The sequence below is a fragment of the Microplitis mediator genome, chromosome 3 (assembly GCF_029852145.1).
Source record: "Microplitis mediator isolate UGA2020A chromosome 3, iyMicMedi2.1, whole genome shotgun sequence".
NCBI lineage: Eukaryota > Metazoa > Arthropoda > Insecta > Hymenoptera > Braconidae > Microplitis > Microplitis mediator.
Window position 1 is genome coordinate 6,628,652 of NC_079971.1, and position 23,827 is coordinate 6,652,478.

General features: G+C 32.3%; 5 protein-coding genes and 1 non-coding gene across 14 annotated transcripts; 4 read left to right on the forward strand and 2 right to left on the reverse strand.

Annotated features, from left to right (window-relative positions):
• The first annotated feature begins 84 nt into the window (after positions 1–84).
• LOC130664902 (protein RFT1 homolog) lies at positions 85–4,657 on the forward strand. 3 transcript variants are annotated; one of them, XM_057465084.1, is made up of 9 exons: positions 85–208; positions 288–391; positions 463–665; positions 1,490–1,676; positions 1,738–2,043; positions 2,105–2,236; positions 3,194–3,325; positions 3,394–3,891; positions 4,405–4,657. In XM_057465084.1, exons 2-9 carry the CDS (start codon positions 332–334, stop codon positions 4,564–4,566), a joined length of 1,680 nt encoding a protein of 559 aa, XP_057321067.1. In that variant the 5' UTR covers positions 85–208; positions 288–331; the 3' UTR covers positions 4,567–4,657. The 3 variants fall into 3 exon arrangements, with proteins under 3 accessions (XP_057321067.1, XP_057321068.1, XP_057321065.1); XM_057465085.1 differs by having other exon boundaries at positions 190–208; positions 291–391; XM_057465082.1 differs by lacking the exon at positions 85–208 and having other exon boundaries at positions 222–391; positions 4,405–4,656.
• On the reverse strand, positions 4,603–6,951 carry LOC130664903 (PCI domain-containing protein 2). Its single transcript, XM_057465086.1, has 4 exons — positions 6,674–6,951; positions 6,550–6,591; positions 5,945–6,066; positions 4,603–5,854 (listed from the first exon to the last, which is right to left on the reverse strand). The coding sequence occupies exons 1-4, from the start codon at positions 6,692–6,694 to the stop codon at positions 4,861–4,863; spliced, it is 1,179 nt and encodes a 392-aa protein (XP_057321069.1). The 5' UTR covers positions 6,695–6,951; the 3' UTR covers positions 4,603–4,860.
• A 36-nt stretch (positions 6,952–6,987) lies between these two features.
• On the forward strand, positions 6,988–9,628 carry LOC130664904 (uncharacterized). Its single transcript, XM_057465087.1, has 5 exons — positions 6,988–7,233; positions 7,758–7,968; positions 8,049–8,178; positions 8,408–8,641; positions 9,397–9,628. The coding sequence occupies exons 1-5, from the start codon at positions 7,094–7,096 to the stop codon at positions 9,513–9,515; spliced, it is 834 nt and encodes a 277-aa protein (XP_057321070.1). The 5' UTR covers positions 6,988–7,093; the 3' UTR covers positions 9,516–9,628.
• Positions 9,629–10,360: 732 nt separating this feature from the next.
• Trnai-uau (transfer RNA isoleucine (anticodon UAU)) lies at positions 10,361–10,454 on the forward strand. The gene is made up of 2 exons: positions 10,361–10,398; positions 10,419–10,454. It is a non-coding gene; the product is annotated as a tRNA-Ile (tRNA).
• Positions 10,455–10,545: 91 nt separating this feature from the next.
• LOC130664905 (probable 28S ribosomal protein S16, mitochondrial) lies at positions 10,546–11,297 on the reverse strand. Its single transcript, XM_057465088.1, has 2 exons — positions 11,011–11,297; positions 10,546–10,917 (listed from the first exon to the last, which is right to left on the reverse strand). The coding sequence occupies exons 1-2, from the start codon at positions 11,134–11,136 to the stop codon at positions 10,618–10,620; spliced, it is 426 nt and encodes a 141-aa protein (XP_057321071.1). The 5' UTR covers positions 11,137–11,297; the 3' UTR covers positions 10,546–10,617.
• Positions 11,298–13,171: 1,874 nt separating this feature from the next.
• LOC130664445 (protein lingerer) lies at positions 13,172–23,035 on the forward strand. 7 transcript variants are annotated; one of them, XM_057464337.1, is made up of 10 exons: positions 13,172–13,321; positions 14,315–14,515; positions 14,596–14,965; positions 15,037–16,637; positions 16,716–16,923; positions 16,997–17,208; positions 17,772–17,981; positions 18,217–18,336; positions 19,045–19,320; positions 19,407–23,035. In XM_057464337.1, the coding sequence occupies exons 2-10, from the start codon at positions 14,384–14,386 to the stop codon at positions 19,659–19,661; spliced, it is 3,384 nt and encodes a 1,127-aa protein (XP_057320320.1). In that variant the 5' UTR covers positions 13,172–13,321; positions 14,315–14,383; the 3' UTR covers positions 19,662–23,035. The 7 variants fall into 7 exon arrangements, with proteins under 7 accessions (XP_057320320.1, XP_057320319.1, XP_057320318.1 ...); XM_057464336.1 differs by having other exon boundaries at positions 13,207–13,355; XM_057464335.1 differs by lacking the exon at positions 13,172–13,321 and adding an exon at positions 13,372–13,560.
• Positions 23,036–23,827: the final 792 nt, after the last annotated feature.

Here is a 23,827-nt window from a genome sequence, read left to right on the forward strand (position 1 = left end):
TTTAATTATTCAATTTATTTATTTAAAATTTATAGTCTCATATCTGCTACATTCACACTCATAAATAATTAGATGTCGGCTAACTTCAGTATCACAATTCCACGGGCCCCTAGATCTTGAAACAACTACAAGGTAGCCGGTCAGTTTTTTAAATTTCGCGCAATTTATAATTCTCCAAACGTGGCCTGCGTGGCCCGAAAAAACATATGTATATATTTAGACATATATAACCTTTATTTTTGATGAGCTCATATATAAATATAAATAATGGTTTATTTTTTTGACAGCAGGTCAAGTGAAATTAACAGAAATTTTTAAATTTAATTTAACAATGACTAGAAACATTTTATCAACTAGTTTAAAAAATGCATATTTTAATATTAATTTTCAAGTAATTAAATTTATATTTTACGCTATAAACTTTACTATTATTATTATTTAAATAATTATTAATTATTTCAGATTTTTTGCCGTGGTCTTACATTTCTTTTAAATGCGTTTGTTATTCGACATGTTGGTGAAAAAGTTCTTGGTGTGATAAACGTCAGACTTCTTTTACTAGAATCGATGATACTTTTGCTATGTCGAGAACCTTTTTTGAAAGCTTGTTTGACAGATTCAGCAGAGCACAACTGGGCTCAAGTTGTCAACATGTTCTGGATAATGTAAGAATTAAGTTAAATTTTATTGCATCGATTTTTAATAGTATATTGTGTGACAAGGGATGAAACAAAACGATTTCGGACGAGGGTGAAGTTGGCTGTCATCACCCACAGTGAAATCGTATTTCATCCTGAGTCACACATCATATTTTTCATGATTACCTGCATCGGAACTTCAAGATTCTGTGTCAGCAGCCAGAAACAAATTAATTTCAAGCCGACGATAAGGAGAACTGTCAAAGAATGAGAAATCTGTGATTTACTGTCACTTATTAAATAGTAAATGAGACAAAAATATCATTTCCACTCATTTTTTATTAATTTTATTTGGTTAATTAAAACTGTCAATTAAAAAATGAAATGAGTAAACTGAAGTGACAAGTAAAAAAATGAGAGTAATAAGGCTGCAAATGATGGTACTGAAGTTAGCCGGTGTCTAATAATTTTTAGATTTTTTTTTAAACAATAAATTATAAAAAAAACAATATTTGAAAAAATTGCACCTGTAGTTTTTTAAATTTTCTACATGTGTATATTTTTATTTATTTATTTTTTTTTTTTTTTGTAATTGATTTGGTAAAAAAAAAAATTCAAAAATTTTTAATTGCCTGCTAACTTCAGGATCATTGCAAATGAACATTAAATATAACTAACACCGGGCAGAAACAATTGTGTTTCTTCCCAGGGAAATTACGAATTCGCCAGCAGTCGTTTGCAGCATCGGCTTGAAATTATCTTGTTTCGACTGGCTGTAGAGACACTGAAACTTTAAGTTTCGATGCTGGTATTATGAAAAATGATTATTGTTTGGATGACATCAATTACAGGATGCCAATTTGGTCAACGATATCAATTTTATCTGGATGTACTTGGCTATACGCACTAACTACTGCTGAAGAATTACCACTGTATTATAATTTCGCAGTCTTAGCAATAACTTTTTCTAGTATTATTTATTTTCTATCCTTAATTACTCAATTAGTATTGAGTTCATTTCTCTTCGTTCGGTGTAAGGTAAACCTACTTTAATTAGCTTACATAAATATATATTAAAATATATAAAATTATATTGTAGATTGTGATTGAAACTATTACAATTGTACTGCGTACTTTGATATTCATTCCAATGGTTTTACATAGACCGGAAAATGCATTATGGGCTTTTGGTGTTGCCCAAATAGTTGCTACTGTTTTTTACACAGTAACTCATTATATTTATATACATTGGTATATTAAAAATAATATAAAACATGATAAGGATAATCATCAATTAATGTCTAGTCAAGATAAAGCGGAAATTAAAAATAATTCCAAGTATCGAAATGAAGATTTTCCTTTTAAATCTATAACAGAATTTTTACCCGGGCAATTAGAAAATAAGGTATTGGAAAAAAATAAAATTTAAAAAAGGTGATTATTATTTACTGAATAATTTTTTATAGGATTCGATGCTTGATAAAAATTTAGTGATATTGACTTGGAGTTTTTTCAAACAGGGTTTTGCAATGCAATGTCTGACTGAAGGTGAAAAAATAATTATGACGGTATGGCCGTTACTATCATTTGCTGAACAGGTAAATAATACAGTATAATAGTGTATAGTATGACGAGGGATGAAACAAAACGATTTTAAACCAGGGTGAAATTGGCTGACATCACCCGCAGTCTGAAATCGTGTTTCGTCCAGAGTTACACACTAGATTTTTCATGATTACCTGCACTGAAATTTTTTCAGTGTCAGCAGTCAGTCAGAAACAAATTAATTTAAGGCCAATGGTGTGATCATTGAATTGTCATTTGCAATTTATAATTAGGCAGAAACATTATTTGTTTCTTCCCAAGGGACGAAACTAGTATATTACAAACCTAGGGAGGAAAGTAAGATATTCCAACTCGCGTGTTTAATTGCCTACTCGAACCGAAGGCGAGATTGGGATGTCTTCTACTTTCCTCCGTGGTCTGTATACGATTTTTTACCAAATCTGCACTTGAAAGTTTATATTTCTTCCTCTGTTTGTGAAATAGTATATTACATACCCAGGACAGTAAAGTAAGAAATGTCTCAGATCACATGTAATTGTTGGCCGAGGCGAAGCCGACACTACTTCTGCATCTTTTGTAGAATAAAGACATTCCAGAAACATGCCAAAATAGTTCAAAAATCACTACTTTTGAATTTTTTATAGAACTGAAACAAACGTTTATAAAAAATTCCAAAAAAGTTCCACTCGAAGTTCTAATCTGTCTCATGTTTAGAAGTTCCACATGCGGAACTTTTTTGGAACGAATTTTTTTTACACGGTCTTTCTTCCCTCTAAACAGGGCAGAAATTTAAACTTTCGGTGCAGGTATAGTGAGTAAGATTGTTTTCGCCCGCTGATTAAAGGCGTTCACAATTCACGCGTTTGCTAATATTAATTCACAGCATTGGACTGAAATTAGCTTCTTTCGACTGGCTGTAGACACTGAAACTTCAAGTTTCGATGCTGGTATCATGAAAATGTATTTAATAATTATTAAACTTTATTTAGGGTACCTACGACATTGTTAACAATCTCGGATCATTAGCTGCAAGATTTATATTTCGTCCTGTGGAAGATAGTGCGTATTTTTATTTTACCCAAACAATAAAAAGGGACAAGCCCTTGATAGAGCAAAACCCTGTAAGTACAATAAATCTCTAATAATTCAATTGTTACTTATATATATAACATATATATTTTGATAACAGGTAAAAGTTCGAGAGAGCGTTGATGTACTGATGCACTTGTCTTCCTTTGTGACATCAATTGGTTTAGTAATTCTAGTATTCGGACAGTCTTACTCATCAACTCTACTTTGGTTGTATGGTGGAGCCAAATTAACTCATCATCTTCCTATTCTTTTAATGCGAGCCCACAGTTTTTCAATATTACTACTGGCAATAAACGGAATAACAGAATGTTATACCAATGCTACGGGAGATAAGGACACAATAAATAGATACTATACTTATATTTTCCAATCGATAGCTTATTTTATTGCATCATACACACTCACTAGATGCTTCGGTCCAGTTGGTTTAATTTTTGGTAACTGTGTAAATATGATAGTTAGGATTTTTTACTCGGTTTCGTTTATTAATCAGAGACATGCTCCATTAAAATACCAACCACTACGCAGACTGATGCCCAAATTATTTTTCTGTGGATCTCTCATTATTTCAGCCATCGTCACTAGTATTTCACATGTAAGTTTATTCATTATTTTTAAATTATAAGAAAGAAAAAAAATATGATTGTAAAGTAAGAAAAATATAATCTTGTAGCAGACAATTAAATATTTTCGCACTTTTTTTTCAACTCAATTTAAAAGAAAAAAAAAAAAAAAAAAAAAAAAAAAAAAAAAAAAAAATATGCTCATGCAGAAAATTAAAAAAACTATAGGTGCAATTTTTTGAAATATTTTTTTTTTTAATTTATCGTTTTTAAAAGAATCCAAAAATTATTAGACGTCGGCTGATTTATGATCCCGAAGTTTGGAGACAATTAACAATTTTCGGATTTGTTTTTCAAAAACTCAATTAAAAAAAAAAAAAAAAAACTAAAAATATGCACATGTAGAAAATTAAAAAAACTATAGGTGCAATTTTTTGAAATATATATTTTTTTAAATTTATCGTTTAAAAAAAAAATTCAAAAATTATCAGACGTCTAAAATAAATTATAAATAATAAAAAAAATTATTTTTTTCATTTTTCTAGACTTATCTATTTCCTGAGTACAAATTGTATCATCTATTTATTGGAGTCGTAATGTTTAGTATCGTATTATCATCATGGATTTATGAATACATGGACTTAATTCAACTGGGTGTTGATAAATGGCGGCATAAAAACTCTCAAGAGCAAACAAAACTCGATTAATTGTACTATACTAGTAATATATATTTATAAAACTATAATTAATACATAATTTTATTTGCGTACTTTATGTGTATCTTTACTGTACACGTAAGAGTTCATTAATTTTTGTTTTAATGTACAAAATATATAATTAATTATCATAAGTTCATTTTATACATAATCAATGTAGTGAAATTATGAAAAAAGAAATTTATTTTTTGAATTAAAGTTATTTATTAAAAATGATTTAATTTTATATTCGCTAATTAAGTAGAATACATGTATCAGCAACTTAATTCTACATACTTCCGGTTGTTAAATAATTGACGAAAGCCTGGGAAAAGGATTTTGTTTAGAAATAACAAGTTTTTTATGCTGGTGTGAAATATATCCTTTGATTTTGCCTTCGTGGATTAAATTAGCAACGAGACATTCAGTTTCATCCATGTCGACATCTTCGACTCCATAAATTTCTAAAGCCGTCAATAAATTGTCCACGGGTATTTGATGAGTACTCAAAGCCAGCCAAACTTTTTTAAAGAGATTTCTGTACGCCAACAGTTTTAATTTTTCGACAATCAGATAAATACCAGAGCCGATGAAAAAACTCTCATGTTCAGTCATCACTGCTTCTAATTTTCTCAAATCTCCTTTTTTTACTGCCTCAACAAGATCCCAAAATTCCATGAGATTGTATTTTTCTAGAAGACTTTTTTTCGGCATGAAGCCCAGCAACATTTTCACAGGCACTAGATAAGTGAGAATTAATCTTTTATTTTTTGCTGACTGTCTGTGGCAATGTTCGAAAGCAAATGTAAGATATTCATCCGCAGATCTGTAATTACTATCAAACATCGCATTTCTTCCCACGAAAAATTTATACGTAACTCTTTGAGCCAATGGAAAGTGATCTTTATAAACAGACGAATCGATGGCTCGTATGAGAGGTTTGCATAAGTGGAGTTTGTTAATTCGAAAGTAAACTTTTAGTAACTGATTAACGAGCGCCAACATTCCCCAACGTTTAGTGTCTTCTTCAGAGCTTCGATTATCTGCTGCACACACTCGGAAACAACCCATCAAACATTCTGCACACTTTTCCAATACTTCGCCAGGTTTTGTGTTTTTACTTTTTGTATTTTCCGCTTGTATAGCCAACAGCCTGAGCTCTAAGCAGACGACGTTCATTACTGGCAGCATCCAGTTTTCTTCTTTTTGGAGCTGGAGAATTTTCGTCAGACTTTGCACAACTGAGCTTTGATAATTGTACATAGTTCGAGCTTCATCTTTACTAGCAGACGAAATGGTCCTAAAATTAATAATTCAAATTTTATATATAACTGAAAATTTAATATTTTAAAGGCAATGTACAGTATAAGAATAATTTTTATGTAATTACTTGAGATGAAGAATAACAAGGTCATCGAAAGGTGCTGAAAGATGTTCCATTGCTTTGGTCATCGCAGATTCTGATTTTAGTTGAGGGATAGATGTATGACTATGCCTTAATGATAATAAGTCCTGGCAAATCAAAAATCCACATTAATTCTTTCATCTTTTTTTTTTTATAAGTTTAAGGTAAAAGACCTGGTACCCGATCAGGGAACTAGTACTCGATCAATCTATGAATTTGTATATCTATATTTAGTAAATATAGATAAACAAATACATGAGTGATCGGGTATTATTTCCTTGATCGGGTACTAGGTCTTTTACCTTAGAAAAAAAAAGTACTTATAAATTAAAAGATCAGTACCCGATCACTCATGTATTTCTATACCCTGATTAAAAGAAACGATTCAAAACAATTGGAAACGATTCAATTCTACTACTATATAGATATACATTCAATATTGAGTGAATCGATTTGTTTAATCAGGGTATCTATATTTACTAAATATAGATATACAAATACATGGAGTGATCAAGTACTGGTTCCCTGATCGAATACTGGGTCTCTCATCTTATTTTATAATTAATATAAAGTTATTAACAATTACTTACTGCAAGTGTTTCACCATCCTGGTTAAGCCACACTTTTCGTAGCTGAAAAATATTATATATATAACCTTCATTTTCTCTAAAATTTAAAAAAAATAATAAATTTGCCAATAATATAATTAATTACCTGCATTATATACGAATCCATAATTTTTAAAATTATTCTATGCTTAGCTTATGATTTTTAATTAAAAATATAATTATTTTATTGCAAACTTTGTTACTTGATTGTAGGTTTGTTTACAACTGTCTCTCATGTGTAAATTTACATTCACTACCCCAATATTCGAAGCGACAAAAGATTATGCTTCGACTTTCATCGGTTTTTCTTTCGTGTGCGAAAATTGTTCGAGTTTTGGACTACAGCTGTATTGTAATTAAGAATCTCTCCCTTCATCCAGCCACAAGTGTGTAAGTATATTAGTCTGACTGAACTTTACTTTTATTTGTAGATGGCGATAGGATAGCTAACACATGTTGGGTATGCAATTGGCGGTATCCAAAGTTGTTTACGTTTTAATTAAACAAAATTGATAAATAATAGTCTATGATGTCAGCCGACGAAGAATTAAAAAAACTGGAGGAAACTCGTAAAGAACTATTGGATAAAGCTATAGAACTCCGAAATAAACTGAGTGAAAATGATAAGTCTACTGGAACTAATAAAATACCAGTCAATCGGGATGAGTATGTCCTCCTAATTTACAAAAATTTTATTGATGATTTAATTAACGATACTGACGGTAGCAAACACTGGAAATTATTTTTGTACATCCTTTAAAAAATTTAATTTTACTTACAATTAACTTGTTTATAAAAATACAAAATTGTCTGACGTCTGTATGAGAATAAAGTTAGCGGACATCTGAAAATTTTTAAAACTTCGAAACAATAAATTAAAATGTTTATAAATTAAAAATTAAAAATTGCATGTTTAGAAAATTTAGAAGAAATTATAAAAGTGATTTGAAGATTTTACTGAAATTTACTTTCCAAATTTCGTTTAACTCCTAACTGATATCGACTGTTAATAATTTTTTAAAAAATCTATGTCTCGGTGAAACTGTCCCTTTTTTCAATTAATGCTTTAGCGTTTTTTTAATTAATTATCAAAATTTTAAAACGGTCATTACAATTGAGTTATTGAATATTTAAAAAAAGTGGGAGGCACTGTCTGAGAATGGCATTAATTAGATTTATTTTTATATCAGAGTAATTACAACAATAGAAGAACTACTTCCTCTCAAGAGTTTACCTAAGAATCAAAATACAAAAAAATTAGGAGAAATGTCAAGCACTGTTGCGGGAATTGTTTATCAAAATACCAGTAAAAAATGGTTAGGAGACAATATTTGGGAATATACAGCCATGATAGAGTTGAAAGATCTTAAATTCAAACTCAAAGTAACGATTGATCAAAAGGTTCATTTATTTTTTTATTATTAATTGTAAGTATGAGCTGTATTTGGATGCTAAAATTTTTCTTTTTTTTTTTTTTATAGAGCCCAAAGAATAATGAAATAGTGGATATAACATGTAAATTTATAAGAACAGAAATTTGTTATCTTCAAGAAGTATCACCATGGGTATTAGATTTAGCTAAACTTAAAAATTTTTCATTTCTCATATCAGGTAAAAATTTTTATCATTATATTCAATTTAAAATTATGTCCAAATCAACTTAATAAAATGATAAGTTCATATTTAGTTGATGAACAAGTTCAAATAATGGGACGAGACGTCCAATTTATGGTCAAAATTAAATTCTAAAGCTTAACTTTACTGTCCGACTCCCTAAGAATTTATCATTTTATTTTTTCGATTATTAAACTGTAATTAAATGACATCATTCTATTGATAGCTTTTAGTGAATACGGTTTTCAATGTGCTGTAAGAAAAAAAATATTGGATAAATTAAAAAATAAAAAAATAGTTACTCTGGAAAATTGTCAAGACGAAAGAGGCGGAATTATCGCTTATATTCATTCATCAAAAACTACTGATAAATCTTACGCTAAATATCTGTGGAGAATACAATTAAATCCTAAAACTATGGCCATGAATCACGTTTTTACAATTGAAGAAGTAGATGATGGTACTTGATCTTACATATATGTATTTCGACGTTCTAATTAGCGAATTGTCTAACTCAATAATTTTAGTAGGTAATTCTGTGCTATTTTCAAATAGTAATAGTCAGAAAAAATATTATTTGAGTAACCTAGACAAAAATATTATACATATACTAAATAAGGAATTGATTTTTAGATAAAAAAAATTTTTTAACCCTTATTAAACAAAACGATTCACTCAATGATGAATCCCAGACAGCATTCAAGTCGGAATGACTTCTTAAAGGTGTCATTTTTAAGAACTCTTAACTAAGAGTTCTTGAAGACTCCATAATTAAGACATCAGTTTTGTGTCGTCTAAATGTATTCTTTTTTTGAACTTCTTTGGTCAAAATGAAGTCAAAATTAGAAGCTCCTTAAGACGTCATGGTAAGTTCATACTGAAGTCTTATTTGCGAAGTCAGAAAAAAGAACTCTTTTTAAAGACGTCTTACTGAGTTCGCTAGCTGGCTCATTCGACATCTTGAAAACTTCATAAAGACTTCTTTAAGATGTTAATAAGACGTTCAAATCATAAATAGGAACTCATTTAGAACTCATCAAGATGTTATTTCGCTATCTGGGATGTATATCTTTCAATTTCTTTTAATCAGGAAAATTACTTTTTTTTCGCAGAAATGAAAGATTTTCTGGTATGAAGTTAGACAATTTGCTAATTAGAGCGTCGATTTGGGAAATTTTTAAATAAATATTTTAAAATTAATAATTAATGTTTTAGGGTTTCTGAATGCGAATCAACAGATAATAGAAAATTTTTGTAAAAAACCACTAAAAAAAGATGATTTAGAAGAACTATGGAATGACTTGTGTATTGCTATTGACGAATACAATCCGTAATAATAATAATTAAAATCTGTGATGTATTATAATGGTAAAATGTCAAAAATTACTGATGTTGTTACGAATTACCTTGTATATTAACCGATAAATTTCATTAAAATAAATTATTAAATAAAATTTTACTATCAAATACAAATTTTTGCTTTACTCATTTTTTTTTTCTAAAGAAAATAACAGAAAATGTTAATTCTCTCTGGTTTTTTAAGCTTTAAAGCGTCTTCATTCCCTGATTAAGAAAAACAATTTGAAATGATTTAAAATAATTTGAATCGACTAATATATAGGTATGCACTTAGCATGGAGTAAATCATTTTTCTTAATAAGGGTTACCCTGTTTAGAAAATCTCATAGAATCCATTAGATTTTCATAAATTCCTATAGAAATTTTATATGAATGAATGAGTTCTATGAGAAGTGCTATAGTTAAGTACAGGGCCTTAAACATACAGCTATAAGAATCTATCGAATTTTTTAAGCAGGTAAAGAGAACATCACTTATAGAACAATGTAATTAAGTTAATGAAAAATAAATAAATTTTTTCGGTAAATCTGTCACTTCGTTCAGTAAATGCGAAAAAATTACTACTGTTTAATAAATTAGCACACGGTGCAATAACTTTGTAATTTAAGCGGTAATTTTTTTTATTTTTTGTTTTTCTTTAATTCAAATTTAAATTTGAGTATACTGCCGATGGGCGTTAAATAAATAAGTAGACAATTTTTCAAATGATCTACGTCATTTGTCCTCTTATCAGCTTTTCAAATGACCATTAAATAGCCATTAAGAGCTCGAACGAAATTTTTAAGTCTATAAATGTATAATTCATAGGCAAACGGCATCTTCCCCAGTGGCGCAATTGGTTAGCGCACGGTACTTATAAGACAGTGAATACGTGAGCAATGCCGGGGTTGTGAGTTCGAGCCTCACCTGGGGAATTTTTTTTTTTAAATTTCTCATTAAAAATTTATTCCCAGCAAAATAAATTTTAATCAACATACTAAAGATTATCCAATAAAGAAACAAACATTGAGATTGTTAATGGTAAATGGGAATTTTTTTAATAACATTCAAACTATATACAGTAAAGAAAATCATTACTTAATTAGATTGTTCAGCTTTTTGAGAGTCTTCTTTGTTTTCATTTTTTTTAGCTTCTGCTTCTTTTTCGGCCTTCATTCTATTTCTCCAAGATATATTATACGTAGAAGGACTAATAGGTAAAAATCCCGAAAGCCCTAAAAGTTCTTCGACCGCTTTTGAAATTTCGACATTTCCTTGGCCAAGCCAAAATTGGATTCTTTCAAAATTAAAAGCTACTAATTTTTCATTATGTTGATTTACCATTGGATCAAAAGTGCCCAATTGTTCAATTGGTGGTTCAAGTTGGTCCAGTACTGTCTGTAAATAAATATTTTATTAAAAAAGTTGTTATTATTAAATTAACATTTCTCTATAATTTTCAATAATGAGTATAATTGTAAGGATAATTACAGGCATAACGACTATGTGGTAAAATGGTCGATTGGCGCATCCATATCTGGCCAAACGTATTACTTTTCTTTGAAGTTCACGATAGACACCAGTACCAGATGAAGGATGCAATGGATATCGTGGCATGTTATATGTCGTGACTAATCAATGACAAATAAATAATTAATAATAATAAAAATACCGGAGACGAAATACTTTTAAGGTTAAATCTTAGATGTTTTTTTTTTCTTCAAATAGAAAAAACAACAGGAAACGCATGTGCCATGAGTTGGTTTGGCTATTGAATAAAAGATATAAATTCCGACTAGTTCAAGAACTTACTTCGGCAATTTTCGGATTTCATGTAAACCAGTGCCAGTTGGTACAGGAAATAATGTACCAACACCACACCGACTGTATTTATTCTCTCTCTTTATCCGGACGTTTTGTTTGTACCGCGCATGCTTGGAAATTCTCTAAATAACAATAGTGAGAACAGAAACGAGAATAATTTCTTTTCGATGTACTTCTCATTTATTTAGGGTCAGTTTTTCAAAATGTGCTAAAGTTAGCCGACTGATAATTTTTGAATTTTTTTAAAAACGATAAATTATAAAAAAAAATCTGAAAACCGCCTGACCCTGCGGGCCAGCATCAAAACTTCCCGCTCAGGGAGCTCGTAAACATTATTACTTGTGAATTTTTGAGCTCAAAAACTTGTTAGGCCGGTAAGACATACCTTCACTGAAAAATTATAACTTTTGTCCGACGATGTCTTCTGATGGAATGAACCGATTTGAACGTTTCTGGTGGCAATCGAAAGGGCTCAACAAGACTTAAAACTGATTACATTTTGAGGCGAATCGGACAAGTGGTTTATAAATTATACACAAAAAACCAAAAACAAAAAAAATTTTTAATTTTTATTCTTCGTATAACTCGTAAACTACATGACCGATCTACCCCAAAATCTAATCAATTCTAATTTTTGGTGAGCTCTTTCGATTGCCACCAATAAGTACGTCCAAATCGGTTCATTCGTTCCAAAAATATCGTCGGACAAAAAAAGTTCACACACACACACACACATACATACGGATGTCTAACCGGGAATAGTCAGAATAGTTTCCTAGGACCTCAAAACGTCGAAATCTGATGAAAACTCGATTTTTGAAAATCGGACCGAAACCAATAACTTCCCTTTTATTGAAAATTTGCAATTTTCTTAGCGGGAAGTTAAAAATATTTAAAAAATTGTACCTGGAGCTTTTTTCATTTTCTACATCCGCATATTTTTAATTCAGTTTTTTTTTTTGCAATTGATTTATTGGAAAAAAATCAGAAAATTGTTAATTTTCTGCTTTCAGGATCATTTTTCAAACCGGAATTTCCTGTATGTAAAGATACCATCAATAATAATTTGAAATGATAGTAAAGTTAGCGGTCATCTGAAAATTTAATAAATTTTGAAATATTGAATTAAAATGTTTGCAAAATAAAAATAAAAAAAAAATTTTTTTTTTATTATAGTGTAGCTAAATGAAATTTTTAATTAAATCAAACTTATTCTTTAGAATTTTCTTTAGACATCGGTGTACTTTTTTTCCACAGGGGTGATTTATGAAATCAGCAAAAATGATTAAAGGTAGGAAAATCCCGTTTTCACGACAAGTCGATTATAGAGCACAAACTCTCCCGCTATCGCGTCCGAGGCGTGCAATATTTTGAAAATTCAAAATTCAGCATACGCATTTTTTCAAATTTTATTATTTTAATTTTTTTATATGGAATTAAAAAATTGTCGTATATCTGCCACATTTACTCATTAATTTGAACCCGATTTTAAAAACTGGCGCTCAATGTTTTATATTAATATAAGTATGCAAAAAGAAAATCTATGCCGTATAACTTATAAATTTCAATAACAAAAAACTTTTTTATCAATTAAATACATAAAAGCTGTATTTCATTTGAAAAACTCTACTATCCCGCGTGCGCGCCAAAGTTGCGCAGAACGGCTTTCGCTCGGAAGGGAAAGAGCTCGAGACGTCATCTGTCTCATTCTATTTGAACGGCTTCACAAAACCATATAAAAATATATAAAATATATGAACTATAGTAAAAACATTAACTGATTCACTGATAAAATCCGAAGCCGCTTGTTTTGCTGTCTGATACGCAACGCGCCTCCATGTATAAAATTTAAACTTTCGGCCGGTTTCCATGTCGCTTAAAATTACGTGCACTAAAATATAGCTTAAGTGTATATATAAATAATCGTTGACGTGAGAGGTGAGAGCTCCAATAAACGCCGAGGACAACAGGTCGGGAGGTAAGCGTTCGTTGTGTGCCGAATAAAATAATTGGCAAGTATTTAAATCACATTTACAAAGGTATAGTTGGTAAAAAAAGGCGTAATGATTTGTGCGTGTACTTTACTGTAAGGGCATCGTTGTTGCATTATATATATCGTAGGTGTAGAGGATAACGCAAAGCGTCTCATTCCGACGTTTTGGTAGGGGATAAAGACTTAGGTCACGTGATTGAGCTGCGTTTGAGCGCACTAACCAGGTACTGTGATTAATACGTTGTTTTTTTTAATATATTTACGCGCGCCGAAGACGTGATAATAAAAAATATAATATAATTAGTGTGTGTGGTATAACCTAAGGTTCATAAGGACGTACTATCAAGTCCCAATAAATCGTGAGTTTTTACCCCAATATTACAGACCGAAATCCGCCATTCTACTTATAACATTCATACGGGCTTTGTAGGAACTTATTGATAGTGTATATGTCGACGACTGCTGCCCGCCGCTAAGACGATGCTTGACAAGCCTTACCCTGAATCCACAAATGGCGTCCGTCGTGCACATGGTCTCTCGGAAATATTACACTTCAACGTTCATTAATTTATGCTGTTAACGCACACTTACCACATACTCTTTTTAAAGATCTATTTATGTTTTTTTAAATTGCGATTACACGAGGGTAGGTACGCGACCAGTGTTTCCGGTAATCACGATATTTTATACAAAAAAAAAAAGCTTCAATTTTTCTTATCAAGTGGAAAACGTGTGTAAGCGTAAAAGCACCGGTTTAACGACGGTCCATTCACCTTGAGACTCATTTCATTGCCGTTTAAATTTTTAAACTTTTTTTTACCGGTATTTAAATACTCGACAATTAATAATATTTTTTGTACCTACGGTTGAAAGGATGAATGCCACGTGATTTAAAAAAATTAATTACTTAGATTAAGACGAAATAAGTCTTTATATAATTGGGTTTTTAAATTAATAATGTGTCTGGTATTGTTGCAGATTGTAAATAGCACGTGTATATAGGAGTAATAGGCAGAGGCGATAGATAAGTGGATTTTGTAGCTCGCTATGAGTTCAGGCAATAAATCGTTGGTGTCCTCCGGTGGGAGAGGAACCAACAAAAGTAAGTCTCAACATCATGGCAAATCAGATCAGCATCATTCTAAGACTACAGATACGGCTAGACATGAAAAAGGACAAGTAAATATTATTTCAGTATACATTTTAACTGTTAATTGTTTGAATAAAATGATAATCATTATTTGGATTTATAATTTCAGTCTAACAAAGACCAGGCGAAACATGCACAAATAATTGATACTCGACCAGGTGGAATTGAAGATCCAGGTTTGAAGGATCAGATAAAGCAAATCATGGAGGTGACTCGTAAATCAGAGGACGAGGTTATCATGGCCCTTCATGACAGCGATTGGGATTTCAATCGTGCTGTGAATGACCTTCTCGAGGGCGTTTCTTCCGAGTGGGAGGTGAAAAAGAAGAAACCTCGTCAGCCAAGTGGTTCCAAGCAGGGCGCTGACCAGTCCGGCGATCATGATGAAAGTGGAGGTGGTGATTGGGAAGAAAGGCGTCATCAGCGAGGTGGTGGTCCTCCTCGTCTTCGGGGTCGGGCTAATCATGATAATCGCGGTTGTAAGTATTTGCAATTAATTGAAACTAATCACTTTTGATGTTTATTTATCATTGAAATTAATACTCACTAGTAATTTCAGGGCGTGGTCGAGAAAATAAGGAAAACGAGAGGAACATGGAGGACAACGTACGCGAGGGTGCTTTCGGTGGTGGCCGACGTGGCCGAGGAGGACCAGGTAGATCCGGTCGCGGTGGAAGAGGTGGTGGCCGAGGTCTTGGCCCACGTACTTTTGCCAATCGCGGTGACTCTTCCTCTGGTGCCCATAGTTTCAACCGCCCTATCGACACCTGGACTGGCAGCGAAGAACAGCAGCAGAGCAATCAAGAAGCTAAAATAGCAAGTGATCCCTGGAACAACTTGGAACCATCGGAGGACTGGGAAAATGAAGAGTACACTGGCTCTTTGGCTGACACCAAGGTTTTTACACCCAGCACATCAATGAACGATCAAGTGACAATGGAAGAATCTAATATTACGTCGGAGACAGTTGTACAATCAAACGTTCAATCTGGTAATCTTGGTGGACTGCCTCAAGAAGATTTATCTAAATTAACTGAAGTTCAGGTAATGCAGTCGCAGCAATCATCAATGATTCAATCACAGTCTTCGCAATCTCAACAGTCTCAACAGGCGCTTGGTATGCCAACGCAGATGCAACTGTCACAGCAGTCTAATACATTAACTGCTGCTCAGAGTCAATATCTCACTCAATTAACTCAGCAGACCAGCGAAAATTATAAGACGGCAAACCAGTCCGCTTTCTCATCCATGGCTATTTCTGGACAAACTCAGAGGCAAACCAAACAACGCCCGCGGGTTCCACCACCATCGAAAATTCCTTCAAGTGCCGTAGAGATGCCAGCTGATACTGTCAACAGCAACATAGGCTTTCTAGATGTACAATTCGGTGCTATGGAGTTTGGTAACGACACCACCACTATCGATGCTACAGCCAATGATAAATACAACTCATCATCTGCAAATATTTCCGGTATCGATGTATCTTCCAATGTGGCTGCGTCAGGTATTGCTAATTCTACAACTTCATCAAATACTTTAGACATTGATACAGCACAACAAGGTGGTTCTTACAATGCATCGTCTCAAATAATCGCATCACCAAACAACGCTGGTGTCACTTACGGCAACACCAGCACAAGTTCAGCAACGTACCAGTCTCAAAAAACGTCATATCAAGGAACTAATGCAGCATCATCAAACAGTTACAATGCGTACTCTTCAACTGGTGGACAATCAGTCCAGTCATCCTTCCCAACGGTTCCTGGTGGCAACACCAACAGCTATACAACGACAACATCAGTTTCGCAGTCTGGTTACAGTGGCTCTTATCCTCAATCGAACGCTTCGACCTTCAGTCAAGCCTCTCCGTCAGCGCCCTCATCTACGGGCACATCTGCGTACAATCAAACTACTGCGTCTAACCAAGGATACCAGTCATCAAGTGGATTTGTCCCGGCAACAACCGCTCAGTATCAAGGACAGCAATCAGCCAGTACTGGAGTTAACAGCAACACTGGCTATCAGGCATCAAACTATCAGGGTACCTCTTCATTCCAATCCACTTCACAGGCCTATCAACCGTCTGCTACAACATTTACATCTCCCATGACTCAGGCGAATAGCAGCGCCTATCAAAATACAGCGCACTCGGTAAAATTTTATTTTATTATTTAAATTCAATAAAAATTACGGTAATTTGACATCTATTTTTTTTTTTATGATATTCAGGTTTATGCAAGTGCCTATGGCAATTATAACACTCAATCACAAACGCCATCGCACACTCACACAAAACTAAGTACTGCATCTGGTAAAGATTCCCAGTATGACAACGTAACAACGAGCAGCAGCTCTTTAGCAACGACTACTGCACCAGCATTAGGACTGTCCTCAACTTCTGTGAATAGTTCGCAGACTAAAGTGTCAAGTTCAAATGGTAAGAGATATTATTGATTGACATTAAAAATAATTAAACGAAACGATTTGTAATTTTATTATAATTTTTACAGCTGTGCCAAAAAGTACATCGAGTGGCAGCACGGGAACAGGGACAAGTGGAAGCATTGCCGGAGCCAGCAGCGCGGGAGGAACTGCTAGTAGCATGACTCCTATGCTAAGTCATCAGTATATTATGAGTCAAGGTGTACCTTATCCGACGTTTCAGCAGCCACTGTACAGTTACGAAGACTTGCAACTGATGCAGCAGAGATTACCCCACATGGTCAGTCAATATATTCTGATAAATAGACTTTAGTCGCGCACGGATGCTCGGTAGAATCGTTTATTCCTATTTTTTTTTTTTTTCTTTTATATTTCGAGGAATGACTATACTATGGAAAATATTTATTTGGTGCTTGGTAGCCGCTCTTATTTTATTACATAATTTTACTCTTATTTTATTTTATGTTAGCATTTACTTTCTCTATGTCAGCACTTTGTGATGCCGATGTATCAAACACATGGAAAATTTTCACAGTATCAAGTAGTTTTTTTTATCTATTGTTACTTTTTGTAACCTGGCGCGATTTCAGCCATTTCAAGGACGTGTCGTGGGTACATGAAAATTTTAGTCTTTGATTACACGAGGTGATATGAAAAATCAGTACAGACATGATTTTTTTTTTTAAATAATTCGTAAAAATGATGCATGTAAACTATAAAATATCACACATTCTTCCTCGTGTATCAAACTGCCTTAGTAATATTAGTTAGAAGTCTCCTCGTATTTGGAGTACACAGTGTATGCATGTAGTTTTGTGTTTGGCCTTCCTGACTAACCTGCAGCCAACTACTGGTTACTATGACGCGGCACTGGGGTATCAGACGACTGGTCCAGCAACAAGCCTCGGAGGTGGAAGGAGCGACGCATTATCGGGTGTTCAAGGAGTCCAAGGTGTCCAAGGAGTCCAAGGTGCCTACACCAGTATAAGTGATGGAAGATTTGCGAGGAACGACAGCAACGCTTCACCAGTTCCATCAACAATGTCGCAACAGGTAGTTAATATTTTTCTGCTGTGAGGTAAAAGATCTAGAACCTGATCAGGGAACTAGTACTCGATCACTCCATGTATTAGTATCTTTTTATTTAGTAAATATAGATATACAAATACACAAGTGATCAAGTACTAGTTCGTTGATCAAGTACTAGTTCGTTGATCAGGTACTGGGTCTCTTACCTTAATAAAAAAAAAAAAAAAGAATTTTTTGATATAACAAAAATTATTTGTAGACTGCAACGCAACATCAGCAACCAATGATGAATCCGGCATTGCCGCCCGGTTACGCTTATTTTACTTATGGAGGTAGTATAATGCCAGGAAGTTTTCAGTATAGTGGACCTATTTATCCAGTAAGCATAACTAATTTATTTATGACACAAGTATATCTAATAGAGAAGTTGCATGAGTTTTTAATCATCACAAATTTATTTATAGATGAAAAAACAACTTTTTAAGAATATGTTTTAATCATTTTTTTTAAGAGGCGTTTGAACTTTTTTCTCTGTCGCACTCAAGTCGACGAACGGTACTATCGTTGTTGCAATTGCGCAGTAAATGGAACTTTGTCCATGTTTTTATCTTAAACAAATGAAAATTTTTGAAATTACAAAGTAATGCATCGAGTCTCGTTCTCAATTTCGCTTGGACAAAAATTACTGTAGACCCTCCTTAAGTCAAAATTTTTATTTTTTTATAAATTAATTTTAAAAGTGAATAAATTTTGGCGCAAAAAAAACTTATAATTATGACGTCATAAGATTCGTTGGAGCTGCGACCCAATGAAAGTTATTCTCCAGTATTTTCTTTTTGTTGTGATTCTGATCGAGTAAACATGGATATTTTTTAATCACTGCAATGGCGCGTAGGTACCGATATAATGACGTCACTAGCGTTTGAATTTCCATTTTTAAATCGATTATTATAATACTTTTTCCTCAATTTTTCTTAACAACTTTCATTAGATTTAAAAAAAAAATTAAAATTACGAAACATGCAACTTCTCTATTCATGATTGATATTTTGAAACAGTACTAATAAAATAACTTCAATTTTCACAGCAAATGGCAACAGCGGGAAATGCCGGCACGAACAGCGGTGCATACAACGCTAAGCCTGGTAGCTACGGTTCTGGTTACGGTGGAGGTGCCAGCTACGATACACTCACTAATGCTGGGCCAACTGGTGACTACAAAGGCGCTGGTAGTGGATATACTGGAACTCAGACTGGTAAGACTGGTACTTCTACGGGCAACAATAATTCAGGAGCATCATCAGCCACTGATATTGGCGCAACGATGTACGCCAAAAGTCACGTTGCTCTTAGCAAAGTAAATGTAAGTTAAAATTTTTCGAGTTTCCGTCATTTATTGCTTTTTTTCTAAGAGTACAGATGTCTAATTTTTATTATTTTTCAAAACAGTCATATGACAAACAGACTTTCCACTCGGCAACACCGCCGCCCTTTGGTTTGACTGGTAACCAGACTGCAGGAATGCCTGGTGGTTATGGTGCTCCGCACTTGTTTATTTCAACAATGCCACATACACAGCATCTTCATCAGCCATTGCATCAGGACGGTGGCAGTAGCTCTGGACAAAGATCTAATACAAGCTCGCAAAATAAAGCACAGGCTAAGCCCGGCTATAGTTCAAACTACTGGACTGCTGGTAATTAAATGTTTTACACGAGAAGCAAAAATTTATTCTCGTGTCTTCCATGTGCTTACTCATGAGGAAGACGTATTTAAAAATTAGAGAAATAGAGTTGGACGTTAACAGATACATATACACATAATTGCGCGGATATGTACGCACGAAATAATAAAAAAACAAAATTTTTTTAAAACTGATAAATAAAAAGTAATTGAAAAAAAAAAAAATTGAAAACGAGCTAACATACGCCTTCGCCGCCCGCGAGATACACAGACTCGAATGAATTCGCCTATTCGACTTAAGTGATACTTGTTTATTATCCGTCTTTTTATTATTATATTTATGTTTATTTCTTTCGTGTATTGTAGAAAATTTTGTAAAGTGAACATATAAACATGTCGGTTGATATCAATTAATCATCGGGAATAAATCATTAAAAAAAGGAAAAAAACAAACAAATTTATTATTTTTTTTTTTTTGAATTGTCTGATTTTTGTGTGGAATTATACTGCGAAAAATTAAAAGTGCAATCGCTAACACGTGACCATGTGGTTAGCGGTAGTTGTAACTAGCCGTTGATTCTCATTATTGATGACTGATAAATATTTAAATTGATGAGTGAGAGGGCGGCTACGGTATTTTGACACGTGGGCTCTCGTACTGTAAATTTGAATCCTGCTACGCTGGATATTTAGATAAAATTTTCCTCGCTGTAGATGACGATTATAAACAAAATATTTTTTACATACTAGTAAATACTTGTTTAGTAGTCGATTTTTTTTCTATATGTAAAATCAGAGTGACAAATTATTAATCGATATATGCACTGATTGCACTTTAATAAAAGATGACACCAAAAAAAAGTAAATTAATTAATCAAAAAATTTTTACAAAAAATCTTCCGTAGACTATTCCATTTTTTTTTCTTACGCAAATTCTTCCTCGCCAAATAATGATTACTTAAGCTTCTATATATTATGTTTATTGTCCATATAACAATTCTTATATATACATATATATCTAATAAAAAAAAGTATAATTAATTTATCTATAGCGATTTATTATAAAAGATCCGTTGATGATATCATTTGTATTGCTCTATATAATGAAATTACTGTTTAATATCTATGATTAAATGTTTGATAATGCACGAGAGTTGTTAGTTATTTCGCTTTATTTATTAAGTATTAATGGTAGTACGAATAATTATTATTTTTCTAACGATTGAAACAGTGACCAAAGCAAGAGAAGAAAAAATAAGGATCGTATAAAATTTATAATGCGGAATTATCTGCTTGGCTTATCGCGGAGAAAATTTAATGACGAAGCGTATTATTATTTTTATTATCGGTGTCATATGACTCTGAATAGTATCGAGAGTCCTGTGTTTTAGTAAACGTATTCAATTTATTTCTTCTGTAATAATTAAATCAAATTTAATCGCTCGATAATTGTTATCCTCGAGGGCGAAGGATTATGAGAGACAATTTTGTTTCCTAACAAATAAAGTATATATATAAAAACAAAAAAAAAAACAAAAAATACAAAAAAAAGTAGCTCTTATTAACTAAAAAAAAAATAAGGAAAAGAAATTTGTCTCAATAATAGAAAATAGTAGATTACACACCTAGGGAGGAGAGTAGGACATTTCAGGCCGTGTATAATTGACTGCTCGAGCTGAAGATGAAGGTGGCAACGACACGGATTAGGACGTCCTACTTTTCTCTGGTGTAAATCAATTTTTCACTAGACCTGTACCTGAAAGTTTGAATTTTTGCCTGTTTGTGAGAAGAATGGCGCACGCGCTAATTTTTATCATAAGTTTTTTCAAACGAAAAGAATGAATTTCTTTCTAAAAACAGGGCAGGAATTTAAACTTCCGGTGCAGGTATCATGAAAAATTAGTGTATTACACACCTAGGGAGGGAAGTAGGACATTCTAACCCGCGTTTTTAATTACTACTTGAACCGAAGGCGTGATTGGGAAGTCCTCTACTTCCTTCTGTGGTGTGAATAAAATTTTTCACCAGATCTATACCTGAAAGTTTAAATTATTATTTCCCAAGCGGCACAAAAAAAGATTGTTGATATTTTGTTACATTTGTCAACAATTGATTGCATGACGAAAAATTGTCGCGCTAAATTTGAAAAAAAGTCGACAATTTTTTTGTGCCGCTTGGGTTTCCTCATAAGAGAAAAGAATGACTTTCTTCCCTCTAAACAGAACAGGAATTTAAACTTCCGGCGCAGGTATGGTGAAAAAAATCTCTTCTTTTTTTTATACAATACAATACAAAAATGTATATGAGTAGAAAATGATGAAATATTAGTTTATGGAGAAGAATATAAAAAATTTATATTAATATTGACCAAGTCGTCTCATCGGCACGTTCAACGAGGCTTATTTAAAAGCAACTGTTTTGATCTGGCTAGTTTGTTCAATTGTATAAGTAAACAATACAGTAAGACTCCATACTTACGTCCTCAGTAGACGGACATTGATATATAATTAATTAGTCACCATCAAGACAAACCAATAACGTCTACTATGATCCTGATAGTGTTGGCAGCTTGGTAATGTGCCCATTTACCAACTCGTCAAGTAAAATTATCCGATCTGTACTTATTATGTACAACGACAGCTCCAGCTTTTTAAATCCCATTCATATATTATACATATATAAATATACATAAAAAAAACACTTAAATTTCACGCTCGCACGTATATACTAAATTTACAAATCATGTTAAGTTGAATCATGAGCCAATGTCATGGATGTAAAATATTCATAAAATTTGAATTTAAAAAAAAATTAAATGATGGATATAAATTTTAAAGGAGAGATCATTTTTTCTTTTAGTTACAAGTATTTTTTTTAAATTAAGTTTAATCATATATAATGTAATAATACGTGATTGATAATTGACAGGCAGTATGTAGTAAGTGTAATGTACGATGAAAATAAAAATAATATCGAATTAAAAAGTGCAAGTTGATTACAGTAATACTTTTAATAGGTACAACACGAATAAGTAATATAATAATAATAATATTAATAATAATGATAATGATAATGATAATAATTAATACATGATAATAGTAAGACTTAAAAATCTGTTTGATACTGAGACGGCGGAGGTTTGTTTCTCATAATGATTGTCATAACATAACTTAATAATTTTTGTATTTTTGTCATAAATTTATCGATCAATTGAAAGTGCAAAATGCATTATGCCACTACCGCTAACTAGTATGTATATATATACATATATATGTGTATGTATATATTTACATATATATATAAATTTGAATATATATATAATAAAATTAATAATACTATTGTGTATAAATATGAATATCTCGAAATAAATGTATCAATAAAAAAAAGTTAATCAATTTTATTTGCGTACTATTTGAAATTATTGAAATATGAAAAGTTGAATTTTCATTCTGTAATTTTATGATACTGTGGCCATTGAGAATTTAGTGATTTTAATTACCAAGTTCTGTCATTGGATAAATTAAAAAAAAAATAGATACGAGATTTTTTAAATTCTTCGTGTGCGTTTTTAGAATCTTTTACTGTCAGTGTTTACTTTGTTTGATAATAAATAAATTTTTTCAATGACTGCTACTTTCAGATTAATCTTATTTTTAAAAACAGTTCAGTTAAATATGAACTGTAGTGTAGAAGAACTAGTACCTGGTCACTTCATGTACTTGTATAGATATATTTAGTAAATATAGATATAAAAATATATGAGTGATCAGATTCTAGTTCCCTGATCGGGTACTAGGTCTTTTAACTGATAAGTAATTTTTTTTTAAATCTAAAGTAAAAGACTTAGTACCCGATCAGGGAACGAGCACTCGATCACTCCGTGAATTTATAGATCCATATTTAGTAAATATAGATATACAAGAACATGAGTGATCAGATACTAGTTCTTTAACTGGGTACCCAGACAGCATTCAAGTTCGAATGACTGCTTTACGACGTCCTTTTGAAGGCGTCCTCAAGAAGTCTTATAATGATTTCTTAAAGGTATCATTTTTAAGAACTCTTAATTAAGAGTTCTTGAAGACTCCATAAATAAGACGTCCGTTTTGTGATGTCTAAATGTATTCTTTTTTAAACTTCTTTACGAAGTCAAAATTAGGAGCTCCTTAAAGACATCATGGTAAATT

Bases quoted from the DNA above. Each gene is read 5' to 3' on its own strand.
- LOC130664445 (XM_057464337.1), top strand. From the start codon at position 14,384: ATGAGTTCAGGCAATAAATCGTTGGTGTCCTCCGGTGGGAGAGGAACC. The intron at 14,966-15,036 runs GTAAGTATTTGC...AATACTCACTAG, and splicing joins TAATCATGATAATCGCGGTT to TAATTTCAGGGCGTGGTCGA. The intron at 19,321-19,406 runs GTAAGTTAAAAT...TTTTCAAAACAG, and splicing joins TTGCTCTTAGCAAAGTAAAT to TCATATGACAAACAGACTTT.
- LOC130664902 (XM_057465084.1), top strand. From the start codon at position 332: ATGACTAGAAACATTTTATCAACTAGTTTAAAAAATGCATATTTTAAT. The intron at 392-462 runs GTAATTAAATTT...TAATTATTTCAG, and splicing joins ATTTTAATATTAATTTTCAA to ATTTTTTGCCGTGGTCTTAC. The intron at 2,237-3,193 runs GTAAATAATACA...AACTTTATTTAG, and splicing joins TACTATCATTTGCTGAACAG to GGTACCTACGACATTGTTAA.
- LOC130664905 (XM_057465088.1), bottom strand. From the start codon at position 11,136: ATGCCACGATATCCATTGCATCCTTCATCTGGTACTGGTGTCTATCGT. The intron at 10,918-11,010 runs GTAATTATCCTT...ATTTATTTACAG, and splicing joins ACCACATAGTCGTTATGCCT to ACAGTACTGGACCAACTTGA.
- LOC130664903 (XM_057465086.1), bottom strand. From the start codon at position 6,694: ATGGATTCGTATATAATGCAG. The intron at 6,067-6,549 runs GTAAGTAATTGT...TTGATTTGCCAG, and splicing joins AGGATGGTGAAACACTTGCA to GACTTATTATCATTAAGGCA. The intron at 5,855-5,944 runs GTAATTACATAA...TATTAATTTTAG, and splicing joins CTTGTTATTCTTCATCTCAA to GACCATTTCGTCTGCTAGTA.
- LOC130664904 (XM_057465087.1), top strand. From the start codon at position 7,094: ATGATGTCAGCCGACGAAGAATTAAAAAAACTGGAGGAAACTCGTAAA. The intron at 7,234-7,757 runs GTATGTCCTCCT...TTTTTATATCAG, and splicing joins ATACCAGTCAATCGGGATGA to AGTAATTACAACAATAGAAG. The intron at 7,969-8,048 runs GTTCATTTATTT...TTTTTTTTATAG, and splicing joins AAGTAACGATTGATCAAAAG to AGCCCAAAGAATAATGAAAT.